This window comes from Populus nigra, chromosome 4, assembly GCF_951802175.1.
Source record: "Populus nigra chromosome 4, ddPopNigr1.1, whole genome shotgun sequence".
NCBI lineage: Eukaryota > Viridiplantae > Streptophyta > Magnoliopsida > Malpighiales > Salicaceae > Populus > Populus nigra.
Genome location: NC_084855.1, coordinates 2,749,423 through 2,770,631, shown reverse-complemented (window position 1 = coordinate 2,770,631; position 21,209 = coordinate 2,749,423). Strand labels below are relative to the sequence as shown.

Sequence of the window (21,209 nt, the reverse complement as noted above, 5' to 3'; positions counted from 1 at the left end):
TTTTTGAGTCCTGGCCCTTGACAAAGTTATGCCAGAGAATAGAAAATTCAGCTGTTCTAAAGGAAAGAATGGCCTGGGCTTGCATGCGACTCAATCCTATCTGAGTTTTTCCACTCGCGAACTCACATGAGCCACGACAAAGAAAACCATTAGTTCACAGTTCCTTCCAGATGAACATCGAGTCCACTCAACTAGAGTGTCAAAACTTCATCTGCATAAAGCTCCTTGGGATGTTAGAGCCACAGAGAATACCCCTAGAACGAGAAGAAATTCAAATGGGCATATGTTATTTCCAGCACCTAAATACTTATTAGGACATCTTTTCCTTTACAAAAGCTCGATAACACTATGTTGCTTTTATGCACACTACATATTTATGTAAGAAAACGTTGTAGTTACATTCATTTAAAATTAAACCGGTGCCGTACTGTGCTTCATCATTCTGTATGTACATTGGCCTCCACCATGTGCTATGTGCCAAGGGCAAGGTTCAGGCAACACAATTATTACATTAATCGGGTGGCTGTAACTATGATATTCACAAGATGTAATTGTCTAAAGCCGAATGGTGCACATAATTGCAGTCTTGAAATCCAACGAGTGATAGAATGGTGGTCTTGTAACGAGTGATCTCCATGTCTTCTTCTTAGGATGATAGATTTGGACGAAAAGTGTTCCTCCCCTCTTCTGCTGCCGTGACCTTTGAGTTTTGACTAAATCATCTCCTCGCAGAAAAGTCATTACATGTAGCTCCCCATCCAACACAGCAAAACCACATGAGGAGTTGCGAGGAGCTTTTCGAGGTACAATGGACTCTCTCTGCCAAGAGTTTGAAGCCATGTCATATCTGCAATGAGAACACATGAATTAGCACCACCAAGGAAACATCCAAAAAATCAAAAAAAGAGAAAGAGATGGTTACTAGGCTCGACCATGTTTTGAAACTTAACAGAGGGCTGTAATGGAAACACAAATCAGATCATTGAATGGTGAGCAGAGAGTGCAAAGATCAATATTTATAGCCAAACACAACACATATTAATCTGCATCATCTCCTATATGAAAGACAGTGGCAAACACTTCAACTGACCTCCCACTCATAATAGTTTTACATTCAAAGAATTCAATGCAAATGAGTTTCAAATGCAAATCCTGACACCAGAACAAATGTTTCTCTCTCATTGCCCAAGGAACAGGGGAAAATTTTCTTTTTCTGGGAAAAGAAAACAAGGAATATGTCATTTGATGCTTCATTTGAATAATGAGAGTGGAGAGAGTCTAAAATATCTAAGGGTAAGTTGAAATTGGAAGGAATGGTTTTCAAATTAGCTTCGCGAAGCTTCTTCAATGGGATGATATTTCAGTATGGGTGATGTTCTTAATTTCTTAACTACTGTTTTTGAATTTTAAGAAAATCCTACCAAATGTTAACCCTGACTATTTAAAAAAACTCAAGATATAAGAAGCTAAAAGGACTAGAATACTCACGATAGACAGCCATTTACAGAACCATATGCAATAGGCTCCACATTGCCTAGCTAAGCATCCCGGCAGTAATCAGTGACCAAGACTTATTATAATCCAATAATATTAATACCAACTGCAATTACTAATAAAAACAACTCGAAAAGCGAAAGCATATCAAAGAAAAAAAGGAAACAATATAACCTACTCTTGTTTATGTGCGACGTGTCATTAATTCATGAAGATTCTTGACTGATCCTATTTAGTATTCATCTTGTTTAATGCAATCTGTTATGGAATACAAGGGGAAATGAGTTTGTTGCATTTTTTTTTATCAAATCTCTTGACAGTTGAGGTAAAGAAACACATAAGATACAATACAGTGAAGACAACGGATGATATAAACACAAGAAAAAACACGTGTTTATAGTATGTTATCGATTAATGCTAGCGTATTTGGCAATCTAATAACCATGTATAAAATTTGTGCAGTTTTGTCCACCCCAAACCTGTGCCAGCTGGCCTCAGAGACCCGATTCTGGAAAACTAGAATGCACGAGCGGCGATTAACCATAGGACCAATAAAACACGAATAAGTTTTCCTGGCTGGTTGGAAGGACAAAGCTGCTCAATCCCCCTGTATTCCATGGCCCTTGAGTTGCTGCAATAGTTTACATGCCTACTTGTACAATCTACTCTACTTAATTTAAAATGCTCTCTAGTTCATTAAATGAAACTGAATTGTTGTTACTTCTACGTAACACAACAGAATCCGACAGAGAACAATCAAATAACATCTAAAAGAAACATTACACAGCAGAATCCCTAACTATAAATACCAATGAGGTAGTTAATACTTCGATCAGATAGCTGTCGACTCTTACTTCAAAGACAGATCAAACACTAACAATACAAAAAAACTTCACAGCAATAACAGGACAAACAATCTAATGACTCACCTGAAAATCTCATTCTCATCAAGCATAAAAACAGCAGGCCGGCCCTCATCCTCCTCGACAACAACAATCTTCCCGAGCCTCCCTCTACCCGCATCACTCCACATATCGCCAACCTCCCTCCACTTCCCACATCCACTCTTCTTCAGGTCCATCACAACAGCATCCTTATAATACTCATCCACAGGAAAAATCCCCGAAATCGTCCTCGACTCTCCATAACCTCCCATCACCCAAAACTCCCTTTCCTCCCCATCCCCACTCAAAAAACCCACACACCCTGCCCTGTATCTCGGCAGCCCTTCTATTGCCACCCACTCACCCTTCCCAACATCATACCTCTCCACCGAACTTATCCTACTCCCCGCCGCACCAAACCACGCATGCCTCGACCCTCCTCCAGCCACAATTATCTGCCCCGAATCAGGTACCGCCGCACAGGCAAAAGAACCACGCGGTGACAACATTGGACACAGTTCCTCCCACAAGAAATCAACAAAATTAAACCGAAAAACAGACGATGTTGGAGAAGGACGGTCCATGGGGAAAGACCGGGTGTCGAAGAGAGACCCACCTAGAACATATAGATTAGGGCCCATCGAAATGGAAGTGAAATTGCAGAGTCCATAGACGTTAGGGTTACATGGCATGCGTGGGAGTCGACGCCAAGCCAGGTTTTGCGGGTCGAATAGGTAAGGAGCAGAGATGGATGGATCCTGCGGGAAGATTATTAAGAGGTGGTTAGAGCGGCGGGGATGACGGCGGAGTGAAAATAGGGCTTTGGTTGAGGAGAGAAAGGTGTGCCACGATTTGCAAGTAGGTTTGACGCGGGCATGGTGTGAGTATGGGATCAATGACAGAATTAGTGATGCGATGTCGTTTGGCAGACCTGGAATTAGGGTTTGGGTTTCATTAATTTGAAGCTGTGATAATGATGACGAGGCATATGTCTCCATTTCCTTCTTCTTCTTCTTCTTTCTTCTCTTTTCAAGCGATCCTTGGCAGCAGCAGGAGCTGCTTCGTTTTAGCTTGTTGGGCAAAAAGATTTTTGAAAAGGCTAAAAGGGCCTTCCGTGGATTTGACATTTCTTTGTTATTTGACACGTGGAAGCAGGTGAGCATCATCCGTATCTGACTTTTGGATTAGTGAAAGGTTAATTGGTGATTAGAATGGTTGTTAGTCCTAATCTTTGTCCTAATTGCTCCTTCTAAAGTCAGTACAAGAAACTAGGAAGCTTTAACGCAAACTAACTGTACTTGAATTCTAAGTTATTTTTTAAAAGTATTTATATTTAGAAATATATTAAAATATTTATTTTATTTTTAATATTAATATATTAAAATTATTAAAAAAACTAATATATAAATTAGTAGATATTACTTATTATCAAATAAAAAAATTATGAAGTCTCAACGTGACTTTCTGAGGTGACAATTCAAGTAACCCAGTTAGGAAAAGAAGTAGTAGATAAATCCACTATTAGATTTAAAAGCATAGTTTTTAATTCACTCGGTTTAAGGCTCGAGTTTTGAATTTTGACCAGATTAACCGGGTCAATTTTTATTTTAAAAAAAATTCAAAACGACGTCGTTTTAGTAAAAAATAAAATCAACAAGTTGCAACCGGGTTTTGCCAGGTTAACCCGCCAGGTTATATTAGGTCGTGACTTTTTTTATTTTTCATCAATTCAGTTTGATTTCAACCTTGGATCAGCAGGGTCTCTAATTGACCTGTCAAGCCGAACCGAGTTTTAAAACTATAGTTAAAAAGAGTGTTAAATTGTCTTTTTAAAAAAATTAGTATTTTACTTTGCTAAAAATTATGTATATACAAAAGAAAAATATTGTATTAGTTTCATTTTAGTTTTTTATTTGAAAATAGTGAAACACTTAGAAAACCTGTAAAATATATTTATTTAAATTCCATAAAAATTTAGAGAGTGGAAAAATATTATATTTTATTAAAAAAATTTAATTTTGTATTTTTCATCTAGAGATGTTTCAAGAGTTTTAAAAATTTTGATTTATTTATTTTAAATTATTATTTTTTATGATTTTAAATTATTGTTGACAGGGTATTGCTGAATCTGTGTTTCATGTTCTTCGTGATTATCCTGCTCCAAGCTCCTCCTTGATGACGAAAAGTAAATGTTTTTCTCATATTATCGGGGAGATTGGTGTATAAGCAACCTTAAAGGTTACTTAAAAAGATCGTATTGCTGTTTGGAGCCTGTGGAGATGGCGAAATAAGTGAGACTTCAAGGATATCTACAACTTTGCTATCATGAATTTCATGGACATCACCAAGACACCAAGGCCCACCTATTGGGAAAACAAGCGGTGGGACCTAGCAGCTACACATGAACGCCTCCTCCCAAGAAGTTGATAAGACTCAATATCGACGAAGCTAGTAGGGGCAATCCGGGAGACGCTGGTGCTGGAGGCATTATTATCAGGGGCTGGTGTGGTAGGTAGGTTTCTAGGGGGATTTGCATGCAAATTAACCTGGCACTTGCACACCAATTAAAGCCGAGCTTTGGGCTGTCATTCATGGATTAGAACTTGCATGGGACAAAGATTAAAGGAAAATCACCGTGGAAAGTGATATTCAACATGTCATTACTATGCTGCGTAATAGGGATTGGTCGCAGGATGCTCACTCCCCCTTTCTCTGAAAAATCTCTCAACCAAGAGGAAGGCCATAGGAGTTCATTTTCAAGCATGCGCGCATACGAAAAGAGGGCAACATCTGTGCTGACTGGTGCGCCAGGTTTGGAGATGATATGGATCTAGCGATGAAAAGACTTGATGTAGTCCCAGAGGAGCTCTGGACTCTCTTGTTGGCCAACTCAATGGGTCTTTTTGATTTCGGGCTTTGGCCCCTTGTAGCTCCAAAAAATCTTTGTGGTTCTTTTTTTTTTTCCCTTCTCTTAAGAGAGAATAATAATGATTTTAATTCAATTTAATTTAAATATAGTAAGGGACGGGTGGCATTTTTACCCGCTTCTCCGTCAAAAGCGGCTCAAGAGACAGGCTACAAAAATGGAGAAATTGATGGTTTCTGCGACAGCTCCACACCAAGATAATTTCTTTCACGATAATTTGGGTAAATTCAGTGCCGCGTTGGGGACAAAACTGGAACTGGAACATGGCGTCTCTCTCTTTCATAGATTTCAATGGTTTTTTAATGCAGAATTAATCTGTCGATACCTGGAAGATTATAATGGTATGTGAGTTTTGATCAATTTCTTTCCTTACAAGATTTATTGGAATTGAAAATGGATGATATTAATTTTATATATATATATATATATATATATATATATATATATATATTATTTTACAAGATTTATTGGAATTGAAAATTGTTGATATTAATTATCTCAATTTATTCCATTATTACATTTGCATCATTAAGTATTCATTTATTTTTAGTAAATTCAACTGTTGCAGGGAATGCCGGCGAATGTGGAAATTGGTTCTCATGTTTGGGTTGAAGATCCTGAAGTAGCTTGGATAGATGGAATTGTAATTAATATTGAACAAGATGAAGTTGAGGTTCAAACTAGTGATGGAAAGACAGTAAGGGATTTTCTTCGTCGTGAAATTGAATTTATTATGATAGTTGTTTTAAATTATTTATTATTATGCAGTCTAATTTGTGCATTTTATTCTCATGTTGAGCAGGTTGCTGTAAGTTCATCGAGGATTTATCCGAACGATGTGGAGGCTCTTTCCGGTGGAGTTGATGACATGACTAGGCTGCAGTATTTACATGAGCCTGCAGTCCTTCACAATTTGGCAACTAGATATGAAATCAATGAAATTTATGTAAGATCACCTTGTCTTTTAAGTTGTGTTGATTGATGTTCGTTATAGTAAGAAATTAATTGCTTCATCAAGTGTGACTGTATTATAATGTTTTGATGTCACTGCAGACTTATAGTGGAAACATTCTTATTGCTGTCAATCCGTTTCAACCACTCTCACATTTATACGATGTTTACGTGATGGAGCGATATAAAGGAGCCAGGATTGAAGGACTAAGCCCTCATGTTTTTACAATTGCTGATGTTGCATATAGGTGAGTATGTATTGTTTGTGTTTCATTTTGTATTTCTTGCTTGACAGGTTATGGGAATTATCTACTAACATATGAAACAGGGAAATGATCAAAGAGGGTAGAAGCAACTCAATTCTGGTCAGCGGTGAAAGTGGGGCTGGTAAGACCGAAACAACTAAAATGCTCATGCGCTACCTTGCATATTTGGGAGGCCATTCTGGTGCTGAAGGACGGACTGTTGAACAGCAAGTTCTAGAAGTAAGTCGGATGATAAATCTCTGGTTCATGTTAGTTAATGTTTTGAAAGGGCCTGTGCTTTATACAAATAAAAGTGATAAGTAAATTCTTCAGAGAAGTGTATAAGGCATGAAGTCTCTTAGACATATAGATGGTATGTAACTGAAAAAATACACTGCACTCACAGCAGGTTGTGACTCGGTGGCAAATTAAATATACACCATTCCAAGTGTGAACATATGCATGCATGTTAGTGTAGCATAATACACCAAAAGGAAACATGCAAGTCATAATTTTTTGCTGTGATCCTTTGTGAAGTATTAGTGTAACTGAAATAAATGTTCTAATCCTCAATGGTTTCTCATAGACTGGAGCGCAAATTTGGCATGCAGAACTGCTTACCAAAATATGGTACTGAACAAATAATAATAACAGTGAAATAACACAAATTCAGTTTTCTATAGCAACTCATGAAAAATTTTAAAGAAGTGGACAGCATACAAATCAAGCAGATACCATTGCATATTTTCTTTAATGCTTCAAGAAAAAGATATTTTCCCAGAATATGACCAGAGGCACCACATATGATGCAAAACTAGCTAATATCATCCTTCAAGCCATCATCCCAGATATGGACCTGCATATCAGAAAACAGGAAAAATTAGGCATGTTTGTTATTCAGTTCTAGTGGTTTATTAAGGTGGAGGTCATGAACTGTTCTTGGTCTGATCCTTTTACTTCATATAGCTTGGATATACATTATTCAGTAATGAATTATCTTGGTCATGATTGAATCACCTAGGTATGTGCAGCATAGTTTAAAATTTTAGTCAGTTTTGTCTCGGTGGACACATGCTGCTTTATGCAAGCCATCCTGGTATTATGTAGAAGCAGGAAACTGAGTAGATTATCAAGGACAATATCTTGGACTAGTTGGTAACTTTAGCATGTTTGATTAGGTGATGCTCTATGGGTGGTTTTTTGTTGATCACAGTGTTTTTATTGTTTTGATCCCTTATACCATTGAGCATGACATAAGTTGGATCCCTTATAGGCTTATACCATTGAGCTTTACCTAAGTTGGATCCCTTATACCATTGAGCTTTACATAAGCACATTTGAAGAATTCTAGAGCTAAATGTATGACAAACATGTATTCCTATATTAGAGCTCAATGTAGGATTTTCCATGCTTATTTGCATTTCTTTTTCCTATTGTAATGAGACCCAAAGTTAATTACTTTTCATCATTTGTAAAAACCGAAGCTGAAAAATGAATGCTAGATGGTTGCCTCTTTTTTTCATTTTAGCTATGTTCATTGAATTTTTTACTTAGAAAAATTTTAAGTCATTGTACTAACTAGTGCTATGCAGTCAAATCCAGTTCTTGAAGCATTTGGCAACGCAAAGACTGCTAAAAATAACAATTCTAGGTGAGAAATATCATGCCTGCTTTTTCTTCCGTTTAGTTTGTGTCGTGCTTGTTGCTTAATCAGAAAATACCTTGTTCGACACTATTTTCTAATTTGATTTTCATGTATATAGAAGCAGATCCCTTTCAGAGTTATCTTATTTGTATCCTGAAAGGATGGAAACATTTAAAGAATGTCTTTGCATCTACAAGCACCACAAGCTTTTACATACTGTGACCTCACATACTTGCAGGCTTGTTAATTAACTTTGGAAATAGTTACAAGAGAACATCAACCTATTAGTATCTAGATTATACCTCCTCTCTTTTCTCACATGTAATTTTTCCAGCTGTTAAGAGAGAGTGGATGATTGTGAATGTGTTTCACTCATCTGCATAGATGGCAGTCTCTACCTTCTGATGTCATCTTGACTATTTTGATTCAGCCGTTTTGGAAAATTTGTTGAGATCCAGTTTGATAAGAAGGGAAGAATATCTGGAGCAGCTATCAGAACTTATCTTCTCGAGAGGTCTCGTGTTTGCCAAATTTCTGACCCAGAGCGCAACTATCACTGTTTTTACCTTTTATGTGCTGCACCACATGAGGTAGGTATCTTAGCTAGATATTCTTTTTTCCTACCTTTGTAGTCAATCAAGTATCTAGCCATCATTATAGCTAATAGACTTTGAGTCTTGTCAGGAGATTGAGAAATATAAGCTGGGAAATCCCAAGTCTTTTCACTACCTTAATCAATCCAATTGCTATGAGCTGGTTGGTGTTAGTGATGCCCAAGAGTATATCGCCACTAGGAGAGCCATGGATGTTGTCGGGATAAATGAGAAAGAGCAGGTCTGGCCTCTGCTATTGATCCTAATATGCTTGTTCTTTTCATTTCTTGTCCTGTATTATTTAAACTCGTTATCTTGAGGATGATGATATGCCTTTAGTGATAGAATTATCTGTAAGCATTTCATGTATCATTATTTGTTCTTTTGTGCTTTGCCAATAAAATTTATCATCTAGGAAAGTGTTAAACTTGTTCGTAAATGATAACTGCAATCTCTCTCCCAGGATGCTATTTTCAGAGTTGTGGCTGCGATTCTTCATCTTGGTAATATCAATTTTGAAAAGGATGAAGACATTGATTCAGCTGTAGTAAAAGATGAGCAATCCCTATTTCATCTTCAAATGACAGCAGAGCTTCTCATGTGAGACTAGAGATCCATAGCTTTATGGTTAGATTTCATTTCACTTTCATATTTCAATGTCATATGAGTTGATATTGTTTCAGGTGCGATCCTCTTTCATTGGAAGATGCACTGTGTAAGCGTGTAATGATAACCCCAGAAGAAATCATCAAGAGAAGTCTTGATCCTCATGCTGCAGCAGTGAGCAGGGATGGTTTGGCCAAGACAATATATTCTCGCTTGTTTGAGTGGTAAGCGGGTAGTTAATGGATCATTGTTATAGGCTTGGTAACTTATAGAACATTAAAGTGGTTTCTTAGTCTATGTTCCTCTAAGGATGCATCTACGATTATTCTGTCCAGGTTGGTGGATAAAATTAATGTCTCCATTGGGCAAGATCCTAACTCAAAATGTCTGATTGGGATCCTTGATATTTATGGTTTCGAAAGCTTTAAGGCTAACAGGTAATGCTTGATTTTATGAACGAATAATGCTCATACATTCACACAAAAGTAGGTACATGCATATACATGTGCACGCATAATTGGATAGATAGACAGTTGGATGTGAAAATGCATTCCTATGAAGGAAGGGACCATGGCATGGCACTTTCTTGATCAATGGTGCAGTTACAATTTTCTGAATTGTCAATAATTAGTGGCTTGGGTTACATTATACTGCCATTCAGGACTGGGGGTCCTGAATCACAACTCATTAAGATAGTGGAGAATCTCATTTCTTATTTTGTCATTGAACAAACAGCCATAGGGAACCTTGAGCTCCTACCTTGCTACAACGAAGAAACTTGGGAGTCCTTCCACCTTTGAGCAGTCATTTTACAGTTTATGTCAACATCTGATGTCATATTACATCCTTTTGGAATAAATTTTTATTCTGACCTGAATTAATTCACCATCATTGGCAGTTTCGAACAGTTTTGCATTAATTTTACAAATGAAAAGCTGCAACAACACTTCAACCAGGTATGAGGTTAGTCATATTTGATTGTCTTTTAGTTGCTCATGTTTCTCATCCTATAATCTGAAAGCCATGTTCCCTTCAGCATGTATTCAAGATGGAGCAAGAGGAGTATGCAAAAGAGGAAATCAATTGGAACTATGTGGAATTTGTTGATAATCAAGATGTTCTGGATCTTATTGAAAAGGTTTATACTTTCTGAATTCTTCAATCTTGTATATTCCTACATGGTTCTCTTTATATTTCCCTGTAGTTATAAATCACAGTGTAGCGGTAAGGGAGGTTGGGCTTACATGATTGCTATATGCCTGATATCCCTTTTAACAGAAGTAGAAGTCATTAAGTGGAACTTGATTTTGTTAATAGGGGTTTGCCCTACAGAGAAGTGCATTTGAACAATATTTAGGTCCTAGGATGTGGCAACATTTTGGTTGGGCAATGTACCATGTTGTTTCCATTTGGAAACTCTAAGACTGTTGTCTGTGAATGTATCCTAGGACTCTCTACTGTTTGCACCCTCTGTATATTTTAGCTTCAGAGGTCAGGTTATAAATCATAAAGAAGATAAGGGAATGGTATTCATTAAAGAAAACATATATCTGGTGCATTTTCTTTATCATCCTTGTTAAGTTGGTGGATGAATTTCTCTGTCAGCAATTCAACTTTTAGTAGATGATCTGGTGGTGACTGAAATTTGATGCATAAGAGCTCTAATTAGTTCTTTTGCAGAAACCGGGTGGGATAATTGCTCTGCTTGACGAAGCATGGTATGTTTATATATTTTTTGTCCTAATCCTGCAGAATTAATCATAGGAATTTGTTTTTTCTGTGCAATTTTCGTTGTCATGTTATCCCACTAAAGGTTCTTTCTTTGCAGGGTCCTCTAATTTTTGTTAGTGAATTGCTTAAGTGGTGAGCATTTTTTTCTTGCAGCATGTTTCCAAAATCAACTCACGAGACATTTGCACAAAAGCTCTACCAAACATTCAAAGATCATAAGCGGTTCATCAAGCCAAAATTGACTCGCTCGGATTTTACCATTGTTCATTATGCTGGAGAGGTGAGCTGTTATTCCTGCATTATACTCTTCAATTACTTGGCTAGCAATTTGAATAAGCCATTATCATTTCATGCACTTATTTTTCAGGTTCAATATCAGTCTGGTCAATTTTTAGACAAAAACAAATACTACGTGGTTGCTGAACATCAAGATTTGTTGAGTGCTTCAAAATGCTCTTTTATAGCGGGTCTCTTTCCTCCACTTTCAGAGGAGTCAGCCAAACCATCCAAGTTCTCATCTGTTTGTTCCCGTTTTAAGGTCTTCTTTGCTATCTTCTCTTTTGGAACCATGGTGGAAACTTTACCACACTAAAGCTTCATTTATTTACAGGATAATTTCATTTATCATGAGTGATCATAGCACCTAGAATCATGACACTGATGTTCTGACCTAATTTGATGCAGATCCAACTACAGCAATTGATGGATATACTGAATTCCACAGAGCCCCACTACATTCGATGTGTGAAACCAAATAATTTATTAAAACCTGCGACATTTGATAAAATCAATGTCATTCAACAGTTACGTTCTGGTGTAAGTAAAATTTGGAATTTTGTTTGAAGTCTTGTCTAATACTAGTTACTTGTATGTGTTTCAAGGAAATAGTAATTCATGTAGGGAGTTCTAGAGGTAATCAGAATCAAATGTGCTGGTTACCCTGCTCATAGGACCTTCTCTGAATTCCTAATTCGATTTGGTATTCTTGCACCAGAGATTTTTAAAGGGAAGTAAGTATTTCTTTATGTTCCAAATTTAATAAAAATAATTCTTGTGTTTTCTTCTGGGTGAACTTAAATGTTTTGCAGAATTTTCCAGGTTCATGTCCTGAGATCATTTGTTTTGTAACAGTTATGAAGAAAAGGTGGCATGCAAATGGATTCTGGAAAAGATGGAGCTCAAAGGATATCTGGTAATGCTATAACTACTTTCACATGTTATGCAACTTCTTGTTATCTTCAGCCCAGTACGTTACAATTATAACCTTTGATGCTAGTGCTTCAGATATGCATATCAGTACTCACCCACATCTATCGTGCTATAAATGAGAACTGTGACATCGTTTAAAAAAAACGAGAGCTTTATTTGCTGCTGATGCATGGTTAAGCTAAAAAATATGCATTGCTGCGACTGCTCTTGTCATTTTGATTCTTTCAATGCTAGAAATCACTAATTAGTTTAGGGAGGATAAATGCTTTGCAGATGGGGAAAACAAAGTTGTTTCTAAGAGCTGAACAGATGGCTGAGCTAGATGCCAAAAAAGCAAGATTACTTCGCAACTCAGCTACAGTTATCCAAAGGCACTTTAGAACTTACACCACTCGTAAAGATTACATTGTATTGCGGAAGTCCTCTATTCATATACAATCTCATTGGAGAGGTGAGTCAATTAGCAACCATGTAGTCTGTTTTTTGGATGTTGACATGTATCCGAATTTCTTAGCTGATGTTCTTTATAGAATTTAGGTGGAAGTTTTTCGTGGTTACTGGGTCACGGCTTGAGTCGCTTGACTCTCTTATTTCCTGAACAGTGCATTTTTTTCTATCTGGAGATTTGATCAGCTAGTATCAATAGTTCTTATTTCTTATTTCTAATTTCACGCTAATCTTGACGTATAGGAAGACTTGCTCGTGAATTATACAAGTACAAGCGAAAGGAGGTGGCAGCAGTCAAAATTCAAAAGAATTTGCGTAGACAATTGGCCAGAAGGGCATATACCGATATTAGAATATCTGCACTTGTGGTGCAAACAGGTTTTCGGGCAATGGCTGCACGGAAGAATTTCAGATATAGAGAGCAAACCAAGGCAGCAACTATTATTCAGGTTATTTACCTAGCTGATTCGATGTTCCTTGACAAGTGCAATTGCAGATCTAGTTGTTAGCCATGTTCTACCAGAAAGATCATTACTTAAATTAAGTATTTGCAGACTTGTTGGCGCTGTCATAGAGCTGTGTCATACTATAAGAAGCTGAAGAAAGCATCAGTTATTTCACAAAGAAGATGGAGGGGAAGAACGGTCAAGAATTCAGAGGCCGCAATTATCATCCAGGTTATTACCTATCTGTTTATTTGCTCCTTGACAGATTGTATACCTGGCTGTTTGTGATGTTCTGCCAGAATGATAGTTATTTTAAGATATTTTCAGGCTTACTGGCGTCGCTATAGAGCTGTCTCTTACTATAAGAAACTAAAAAAAGCATCAGCTATCTCTCAGTGCACATGGAGAAGAACTGCTGGGAAGGAGCATTCAAATGTAAAGATGGTAGGTATCAACATAAGATAAATCTTTAGTAACTAGTTCGTGCTTCCATTGTCATGTTTTCTTGACTGTTGATGTACCAGTTAGAAACTATCACTTGTAATCACTCACTTAAATATTTATTTCCTTTAAGTACTTATAGAGGTTCTATAAGTACTAAATCTTTGATTATGGTATAGGAGCACCTAGTACCCCTAGATTGGCTCAAATCAGAAGCTATTCCTAGTCTGGATCACGGGCTTCCAAGTAACTTCCGCTTCCATTCCTGAAGCTTCCATGTTAAAAGCCCTCAAACTTCTCTAAAACTGCAGGGAACTTACAAAACCAGCTGTTGGAACCTTTCGCTGCATGCTTCAATGTCCAGCACACTCCTCTCTTTTATTTGTAAGTCATGCATATTCGACAGTAGATGATCTGTTGGATGAGACGGTGAATAGTGAGTGAGGTTCTTGGTGGGTTCCCAGTTGAGATGATCTTGGGTTGCCTGTTGGGTTCCCTTCTCATGTCATATTTTGGTCTCATTAAGGATTTCCCGTGGAACATCAGCAATAATAGACTTGAATTTGAGAATTGAGAAGTGGTTGACAGGTTGGATAAATTTATATCTACAGGTAGGAAGTTAACGTCTCATTTTGGAAGTATTTATTGAACACACATATAAAGTAAGAATAAACATAACCCCTTGGGAATTGAGAGGCGTGCAAAATACATTATGTTTAACAGATAATTAAAGTAAAGTAATTGTATCAAAGATTGATACCTTTCTATGAATACAGCTTCTCAGTTTTCTTTCCTGAGTTGTGTGCGCTATTGTGCATTTTCTGTTTTCCTCAGGCAATAAGAGAAACAGGTTCAGATGAAGAAGAAAATTATAAACTTGAAAAACAAGTGGAGGAACTCAGATGCTGTTTTCCGTCAGAAAAACATCCAAAGGTAAGATAAGATAAGATACGAATGCCATATAAAGCAACATGTTTTCTTTGTTTGGAAAAGATTTGTATATTTTGGTTTTGTGCTTTTCCATGGGGGCTGTATTGACTGAAATATTGGTCATTGCTTCATACAATTATTGGCCTTAGTTGCAATCATGTTGTTGATGATCTTTTCTTGCCAACATATGTTGAGAATGGTTGTAGCCCTCGTGAGTTTTAGGAATGTGCCTTCTGTATTTTTGCGATTTTATATGAGTGACAATCTTTCTGATGTTCAAATTTATATATTCAGATGGACTTGGAAGAAACAAAAACACAAGAAATAGATGAGTCGTGGTTTTCTCTACAAACTTCCCAAAACAAAGTTGACGAAACAAATGCATTGCCTCCGGAGGAACATTATGCTGCACTGAGAACAATTGCAGTTCATCCTGCTGTAATAGAAACCTCAACTCCAATCTCAGATTCTAAGAAGGTTGAGAACCTCAATGCTGAAGTGAAAAAATTGAAGGTGATGATATCCACTTCAGAGCTCTGTCATTTGCCAATTTTCAATTTCACTCAGTTCAAGGGTATGATCAGTTTTAACAATTAAATAGTAGGGACAAATAGAAGGTGATTAACACAACACAAAGGCGTCTATTCCAGAAGTTCCCCCCTAATCAGGAACAAGGTTAATCACACAACTAGCAAGATGCTTTCACTGTAATAACTCGTGGGGAAGAAAATGACTTTAGAAAAGATTCAATATTCAGGAGGAAAGAACTGAGAAATTCGGTTTTTTAAGTTGAAAATGTAATCAATGTTAAAAGATTATGGGACATTTCTCTATTTGAAATTATTTTTTGTCTAATTGTAGAGTTGCTTAAATTTTTATTTGCTTTATTCAATTTGTGGCAACCGTGAAATTCATGAAAATAAGGTTAACAGAATGCCAGTATTTCATAGGGAACTTTTATTCTTGAATTCCCCCCTATCCTTATCCTTTCAGGGTGTTGCTGGTTAAAAGGCAGCATTTTTGTTTTTGCTAGTTACTGTCTTTTTACCTGGTATAGAAAAGAATTCAAAGTGAGAAAACAGTTTATGCCATTGCCAATTGAGAAAACGAATATAAATATTAACAGTTTAATGTATGAGTAGGTTTGTCAGAATACTTAAAATGGTGAAAGCATCTTACTAGGACCAGATTTTGCTAATAGTCAAAATCTCTTTGTCCTTGCTTGCATACTTTTCAAGCTAGAATTTGTAATTTATATTGTTTATGAGAAATGTGGTTTTTGGTTTCTAAATCCTATAGTTGGATTCTAATAAATGTAGGCCCTTCTTTTATGTTGGACAGGCCTTGTTGTTGTCAGAAAAACAAAGAGCTGATAATTTTGAAAGGACATATGCAGAAGTCTGCAAATTAAGTGAAAAAAGACGCAAAAAACTAGAAGAAACTGAAGGAAGAGTCTATCGACTTCAGGCCTCACTGAACAAGTAAGGATAGTGTGATAAACTGAAAAGAATAACTTTGCCTTAAGATTTATATTTTTAGATTTATGTTGCATGTCAATTATAGAGTCCAACACACTGCATCCTTGACAAGTAATGTATGAAATAAGGTGCGATATGTCTATATGACAGTTTGAACCACTCTTCACACTTTGTTGGATCTCTGCACTGTCACATCTGCCTTGTTCATGACAATTTATAAACTAATACTTAGTGTGACTAATACATGACCTGTTTTAGCGTGTCTCAGGATGTTATATTCCATGTCCGATCAATTTGCAGAGCTGAAAATGATCTTATATGCTTCATCGAACTCAAATTCAACTTCCCTACCCGTTAAAATTGATGTTCAGGCTGATGTTGCTCCCAATAACTCTGATGCCTCATCCAATGACTCTGATTTCACTTTTCCAGTTCCTGACCTTACCTCAGTTGACTTCTCTTCCCCTGATCCTAATGCTTTCCAGCTGATAGTTCAGGATCTTTCAACAACAGAAATTTCAGGTCAGCTTGCTTTCCTGATTGAAATTGTATCTGCAGATTTTCATTAAAATGAAAGCTCGTTTCATTAAATTCTTTCTTCCACTAAACAACACATGATTCAGAAATTCGTTACAATATTATTTTCCCCTTGCTTCAGTAATGAAGACTGACGTTTCTTTCTATTGATGATTCACCGTGCAGGATCTGATAACGGTGATAAAGAGGGTGCATTTGATGACTTCTTCTGATGGAACTTATTTTTGCTTTCCTTCCTTTTTAGCTATCCAGTCTGTACTTGTTGGCATGGCAGAGTAGCTCCTACAAATCCCTGTTGGCTTAGATATTAACCACATTTGCCATATAGAGTAGGCTCCTCCGCTTGGACTTCTACACACAACATCATATACATAGCTAGAGTTTCTCTCAATATTTCTACAGTAATTACCAAGGTTAAACGGTCAAAAGGTTACTTCTATGGAATTGTAAATTCATTGTTGGTACTACTAACATCCCGGATGAGTTTACCTTTTCTTCTAACAAGGGCTGAAAGTGAAAAACACAGGTCTCTCAACTTGCTGTATGAGTTTGTTTTGCCTTTCACTTTGTATTGCTTCTTACTTACTGTTCAACTATGTAAAAGTGCAAGGGAACCTGCACTGCTTCATCAAACTCGACAAGTTCATTTTAAGAGAAGCAGCATGGGAACAAGGATTTTCTCATTAATTTGCACATGCCGCGGAGCACCAAAGTAGCAGCTCGGATGCCGATTCCCTTTAGGAAAACCACCTTTGGTATTGAGATTGTCTTAAGGATTTCCAATTTTTCCAAGTATTATGCTCACTTTAAATTATATTTGATATCCCCTTTCCTTTATATCATCAACTGGCACTTCTGTTTAGTCTCGGAATGTCTTGGGCTCTTTGCTACTTAATGCGTGATCTCTGTTGTTGAAGTTGCAACATACATTCAACATTTTCTGGCTGTATTAATACTCGTAAGATGGTTCTGTATAATTTTTTCAACTTGGAGGTTTTGGAGCATCTTCGAGGGGAGAATTAGCTCATCTTTTCTTTATAATTTATGTCTAGTTTCCAACATGTTCCTACGAGTTTAATTACTTCCATTTTTTCTCTCTCTTAAATATAAGGTTATTCTACTGTCTAAACATTTTTTATTATTATTATTATTAATTATTTGATGCTTCCTCTTTTTGATTTTGAGAAGTCAAAAACAGATTAAAAATTTGATTTTTTAGTTAATTTTTTTAATTATTTTTGCTATCACAAACTAAACATCTAATTACATAGCGATCATTTAGGTTTTGTAAGTAAAAATTATCTTATAATATCTAATGAAAGACAAGATGATAAACGTATTTATGAAACACATTTAATGGTTGTAAAAATGTAATTTTTCATGGATATGATTTTTGAGTTTTCATCTTCATGTTTTTATATTTCTTACATGTATAAGATTTATTTCTCTCATAAGATTTTTCTTTGGATTTATAAAAGAATAAGAATCAGTTAAAAAATAAAAATAGTCAACATTTTGTTCAATTTTTATTTTATATTTTGGACTAAAATAAAGTAAAAATTGCTAGCGTAAATATAAAATTAATGAAAAAAATACTTCCATTTAGTAAATGAATAAAAATTTTGCAAAATCTTTTTCAGTTTTTGTCTAAAATTTGAACCAATAAAATCTTGAACAGTCCCTTTAAAAGTCAAATTTAGCAAAAAAAATAATGATTTACTATAGATGGATGGACTAACACTTCTTCACATACCAAATCCTTCAGATTCAATTGTTCAAATCATCACCTGAACCAATATATATATATTGTCATTAAACCTAACACATAAATATATATAGTCACACATCTAGTTCCCTTTGTCTTGAAAAGTTAGGGGTACTTCACAAACCACCATTTATTAATGTTGTAAGAGAACCATCCACTAGATCTCCCCTGGATTTAGCAAAAAAAGAACAACGCTGGCGCCCTAAGTTTTCAATGTACATAATTTGCTGGGGTAATATACAGATATAGCAGCAGACATTTGCAGGTGAGTACACTTGCATTGATGGGATTTTCAGTTTCTGGCTCATAACTAGCCCGAGAGTTCATGAAGCAACAGCATTTCTCACTTCATTGAGCTTTCTCTCCCCTTTTCAGCCTCCATTTAAACTAACTGGTTTGTTGTTAATTTGATCTTCTTACGTTGGATTGAACCGGAAGTGTATGTGTATAGCCATGGACAGGAACTATCTGCAGAAAAGTACCACTGTTAAAGACAAATGGGAGTGGAACAACGTGATCTTTGAAGGAGAACATTCAACTGGTATTTCATGGCCGAAAAGAAATTACACATGCAGCTTTTGCAGGAGAGAATTCAGCTCAGCTCAAGCACTTGGGGGACATATGAATGTTCACAGGAGAGATAGAGCCAGGCTAAAACAGCTGCCTTCTTGGTTTTTTGAATGTCCAAAACCTACTTCCATGTCTAACCCTAAACCTTTACCTTATCCCTCATCCAAGTTCTCACCATACCCTGATCACACTCATGATCATTCCTTGCTCTCTCCATTCCTCGCTTCTTTCTCTTCACCTTCTTACCCAGAAAAGAAATCCATAGTTGAATGTCCTCAGAGTATAAATTCAACAAGGAAGATAAGCGATATGAGAGCTGTGGTTGGTGTTGGAGAATCGAAGAAGAATTTCGTACAAGATGGTGATCAGCTTAAAGTTTCGAGGACAAGTGGGATTATTAGCTTGGACTTGGAAATGAGATGTGAAGATCCGAAGGAGGTTTTGGATTTGGAGCTTCGACTTGGCTGTTTTTAGGAAAAAAACATTGAGTACTGTCCATTAATATCCACTCTGAGTTCACACCAGTAGCTAGATCTTTGGTTCTATCGATCTCTAAGCAGCCTGATCAGCTTGCAATACCTGCCATGCATGATCCTTGCCGTCTTCGTAATCTACCATACATTACTAATGCGCAATGCTGTTTATGTATGGCTTTAATATTCAGCTAAGTATGTTTTTAATTCTAAACTCTCATGATTAGTTTGGGGAGGCGGTGTCCTTGTTAATTAGGTTAGCTGTAACATAGTCGAAGATGAAGTTGTTGAGATACATCTTTCATTGTTTACATATAATTCGTAATTAAGGAAGATGAAGAGGAATATTTTAGTTGAGTATTTCTCTTGCTAATTAACGCAAACTATTTTCCCCCGTAAGAGCTCATTTTTTCTCTCATCTTAACTCATTTTCCTGCTACGTGCCTTGCAGTTGAATTGTTGTTTTATTATTATTATTTTAAATAATTTTTTTATATATATTTTATATGTTGATATCAAAAATTAAATTTAATATATATATATATTAATACATTTATAAATTAAAAACACTTCAAAATATAACCTATACTACACTTTTAATTAACCTCTAAACAAGTAATAATTAATGCTTTGAATTTTCCACGCAACAACCTTTTACAAAAATAATTTTAATTTACATCTTAACTCATTTTCCTGCTACGTGCCTTGCAGTTGAATTGTTGTCTCATTATTATTTTTTTAATTAATTTTTTATATTTTTTATATGTTAATATATATCAAAAATTAAATTTTAAAAAAATATATATATTTTTAATACATTTAGAAATTAAAAACACTTCAATATATATATATATAACCTATACTACACTTTTAACCTCTTTAAACAAGTAATAATTAATGCTTTGAATTTTCCACGCAACAACCTTTTACAAAAATAATTTTAATTTGTTAGCAATATCTATTGCATAGTACTTGTGAAACTAGATGTGGCCTGACGAATCGACATGAAAACTCGTAGACCTGGATGGCTTGTTTTTTAAACTATGATATACAGTAACATCTTCACGCTATAACTCCAAGTCTTGGATCAATTTATATGTCGGGCCACGTCTCTTCACTCTATATATATATATATATATATATATATATATATATATATAATAGTGATTATTTTTTATTTAAAAATATATTAAAATAATATTTTTTTATTAAAAAAAACGTTATTTTAAAAAAATCAAAACGGGTTATAATTAAGAATTCCTATGCTGCAGCACTGGGACCATTGCCTTGGTACAATGATTCAAGATTTTATATCGAGGTAGTGTCTCTTCAGAAATATTGTGTTTCCCAATATCTGACCCTTCGCACGTTCCCACCATTGTCTTTGCTGGGAACATGATGGCATTTCCTTAACAAGACACACAGAGCTCGCTGTGCATAGCTACAGAAAATGACTTAGTTCCATCAATCTCCTTGTAAATAATAAAGTGGTGAGAGGGAAGGAGCGATCATTAAATTCGAAGGACGAAAAGGTATGAGCTTTGAAGCGTCAGGTAGATTACAGGGAAGGAAAATAAGAAAAGGGCAAGAAAAAATGGACATGGTGGCGTCGAACAGAACCTGCCAAAGTGCATATTTTAGTGAAAGAGAGAAGAGAATTAATGGGATGGAGAGGAAGCTGTGATTCATCCTCACGCATCCCTGCTTTCTCCCCCTTTTCACCCACCACAAGTCTTTTTATTCAACCTGCTCTTCATCTATCATTACATGGCACACTAATTAATGCTTAATGCTAATTGAGTTAATTAACAAAAAAAATTAAAAAGACAAAAGGCAAG

The 21,209-nt window shown here is 36.0% G+C and overlaps 3 protein-coding genes across 9 annotated transcripts; 2 read left to right on the top strand and 1 right to left on the bottom strand.

Annotated features, from left to right (window-relative positions):
- Positions 1 to 373: 373 nt before the first annotated feature.
- On the bottom strand, positions 374 to 3,520 carry LOC133691034 (F-box/kelch-repeat protein OR23-like). Its single transcript, XM_062111342.1, has 2 exons — positions 2,424 to 3,520; positions 374 to 847 (listed from the first exon to the last, which is right to left on the bottom strand). The coding sequence occupies exons 1-2, from the start codon at positions 3,503 to 3,505 to the stop codon at positions 556 to 558; spliced, it is 1,374 nt and encodes a 457-aa protein (XP_061967326.1). The 5' UTR covers positions 3,506 to 3,520; the 3' UTR covers positions 374 to 555.
- Positions 3,521 to 4,551: 1,031 nt separating this feature from the next.
- Positions 4,552 to 17,624, top strand: LOC133692835 (myosin-16). 7 transcript variants are annotated; one of them, XR_009841997.1, is made up of 29 exons: positions 4,559 to 5,645; positions 5,873 to 6,001; positions 6,107 to 6,250; positions 6,358 to 6,503; positions 6,584 to 6,740; positions 8,093 to 8,151; positions 8,576 to 8,735; positions 8,830 to 8,979; positions 9,202 to 9,338; positions 9,422 to 9,568; positions 9,680 to 9,781; positions 10,243 to 10,300; positions 10,381 to 10,482; positions 11,025 to 11,062; positions 11,229 to 11,355; positions 11,443 to 11,613; positions 11,760 to 11,891; positions 11,976 to 12,085; positions 12,207 to 12,267; positions 12,558 to 12,735; positions 12,975 to 13,180; positions 13,286 to 13,408; positions 13,505 to 13,621; positions 14,453 to 14,551; positions 14,843 to 15,061; positions 15,890 to 16,029; positions 16,295 to 16,548; positions 16,729 to 17,089; positions 17,168 to 17,624. XR_009841997.1 is itself a non-coding variant. In XM_062113983.1 (28 exons), exons 1-28 carry the CDS (start codon positions 5,643 to 5,645, stop codon positions 16,773 to 16,775), a joined length of 3,516 nt encoding a protein of 1,171 aa, XP_061969967.1. In that variant the 5' UTR covers positions 4,559 to 5,642; the 3' UTR covers positions 16,776 to 17,624. The 7 variants fall into 7 exon arrangements, 5 of the variants coding, with proteins under 5 accessions (XP_061969971.1, XP_061969969.1, XP_061969967.1 ...); XM_062113983.1 differs by having other exon boundaries at positions 16,729 to 17,624; XM_062113984.1 differs by having other exon boundaries at positions 5,855 to 6,001; positions 16,729 to 17,624.
- Positions 17,625 to 18,390: 766 nt separating this feature from the next.
- LOC133692922 (zinc finger protein 11-like) lies at positions 18,391 to 19,728 on the top strand. Its single transcript, XM_062114098.1, has one exon. The coding sequence runs from the start codon at positions 18,770 to 18,772 to the stop codon at positions 19,370 to 19,372; it is 603 nt and encodes a 200-aa protein (XP_061970082.1). The 5' UTR covers positions 18,391 to 18,769; the 3' UTR covers positions 19,373 to 19,728.
- The last annotated feature ends 1,481 nt before the right edge of the window (positions 19,729 to 21,209 follow it).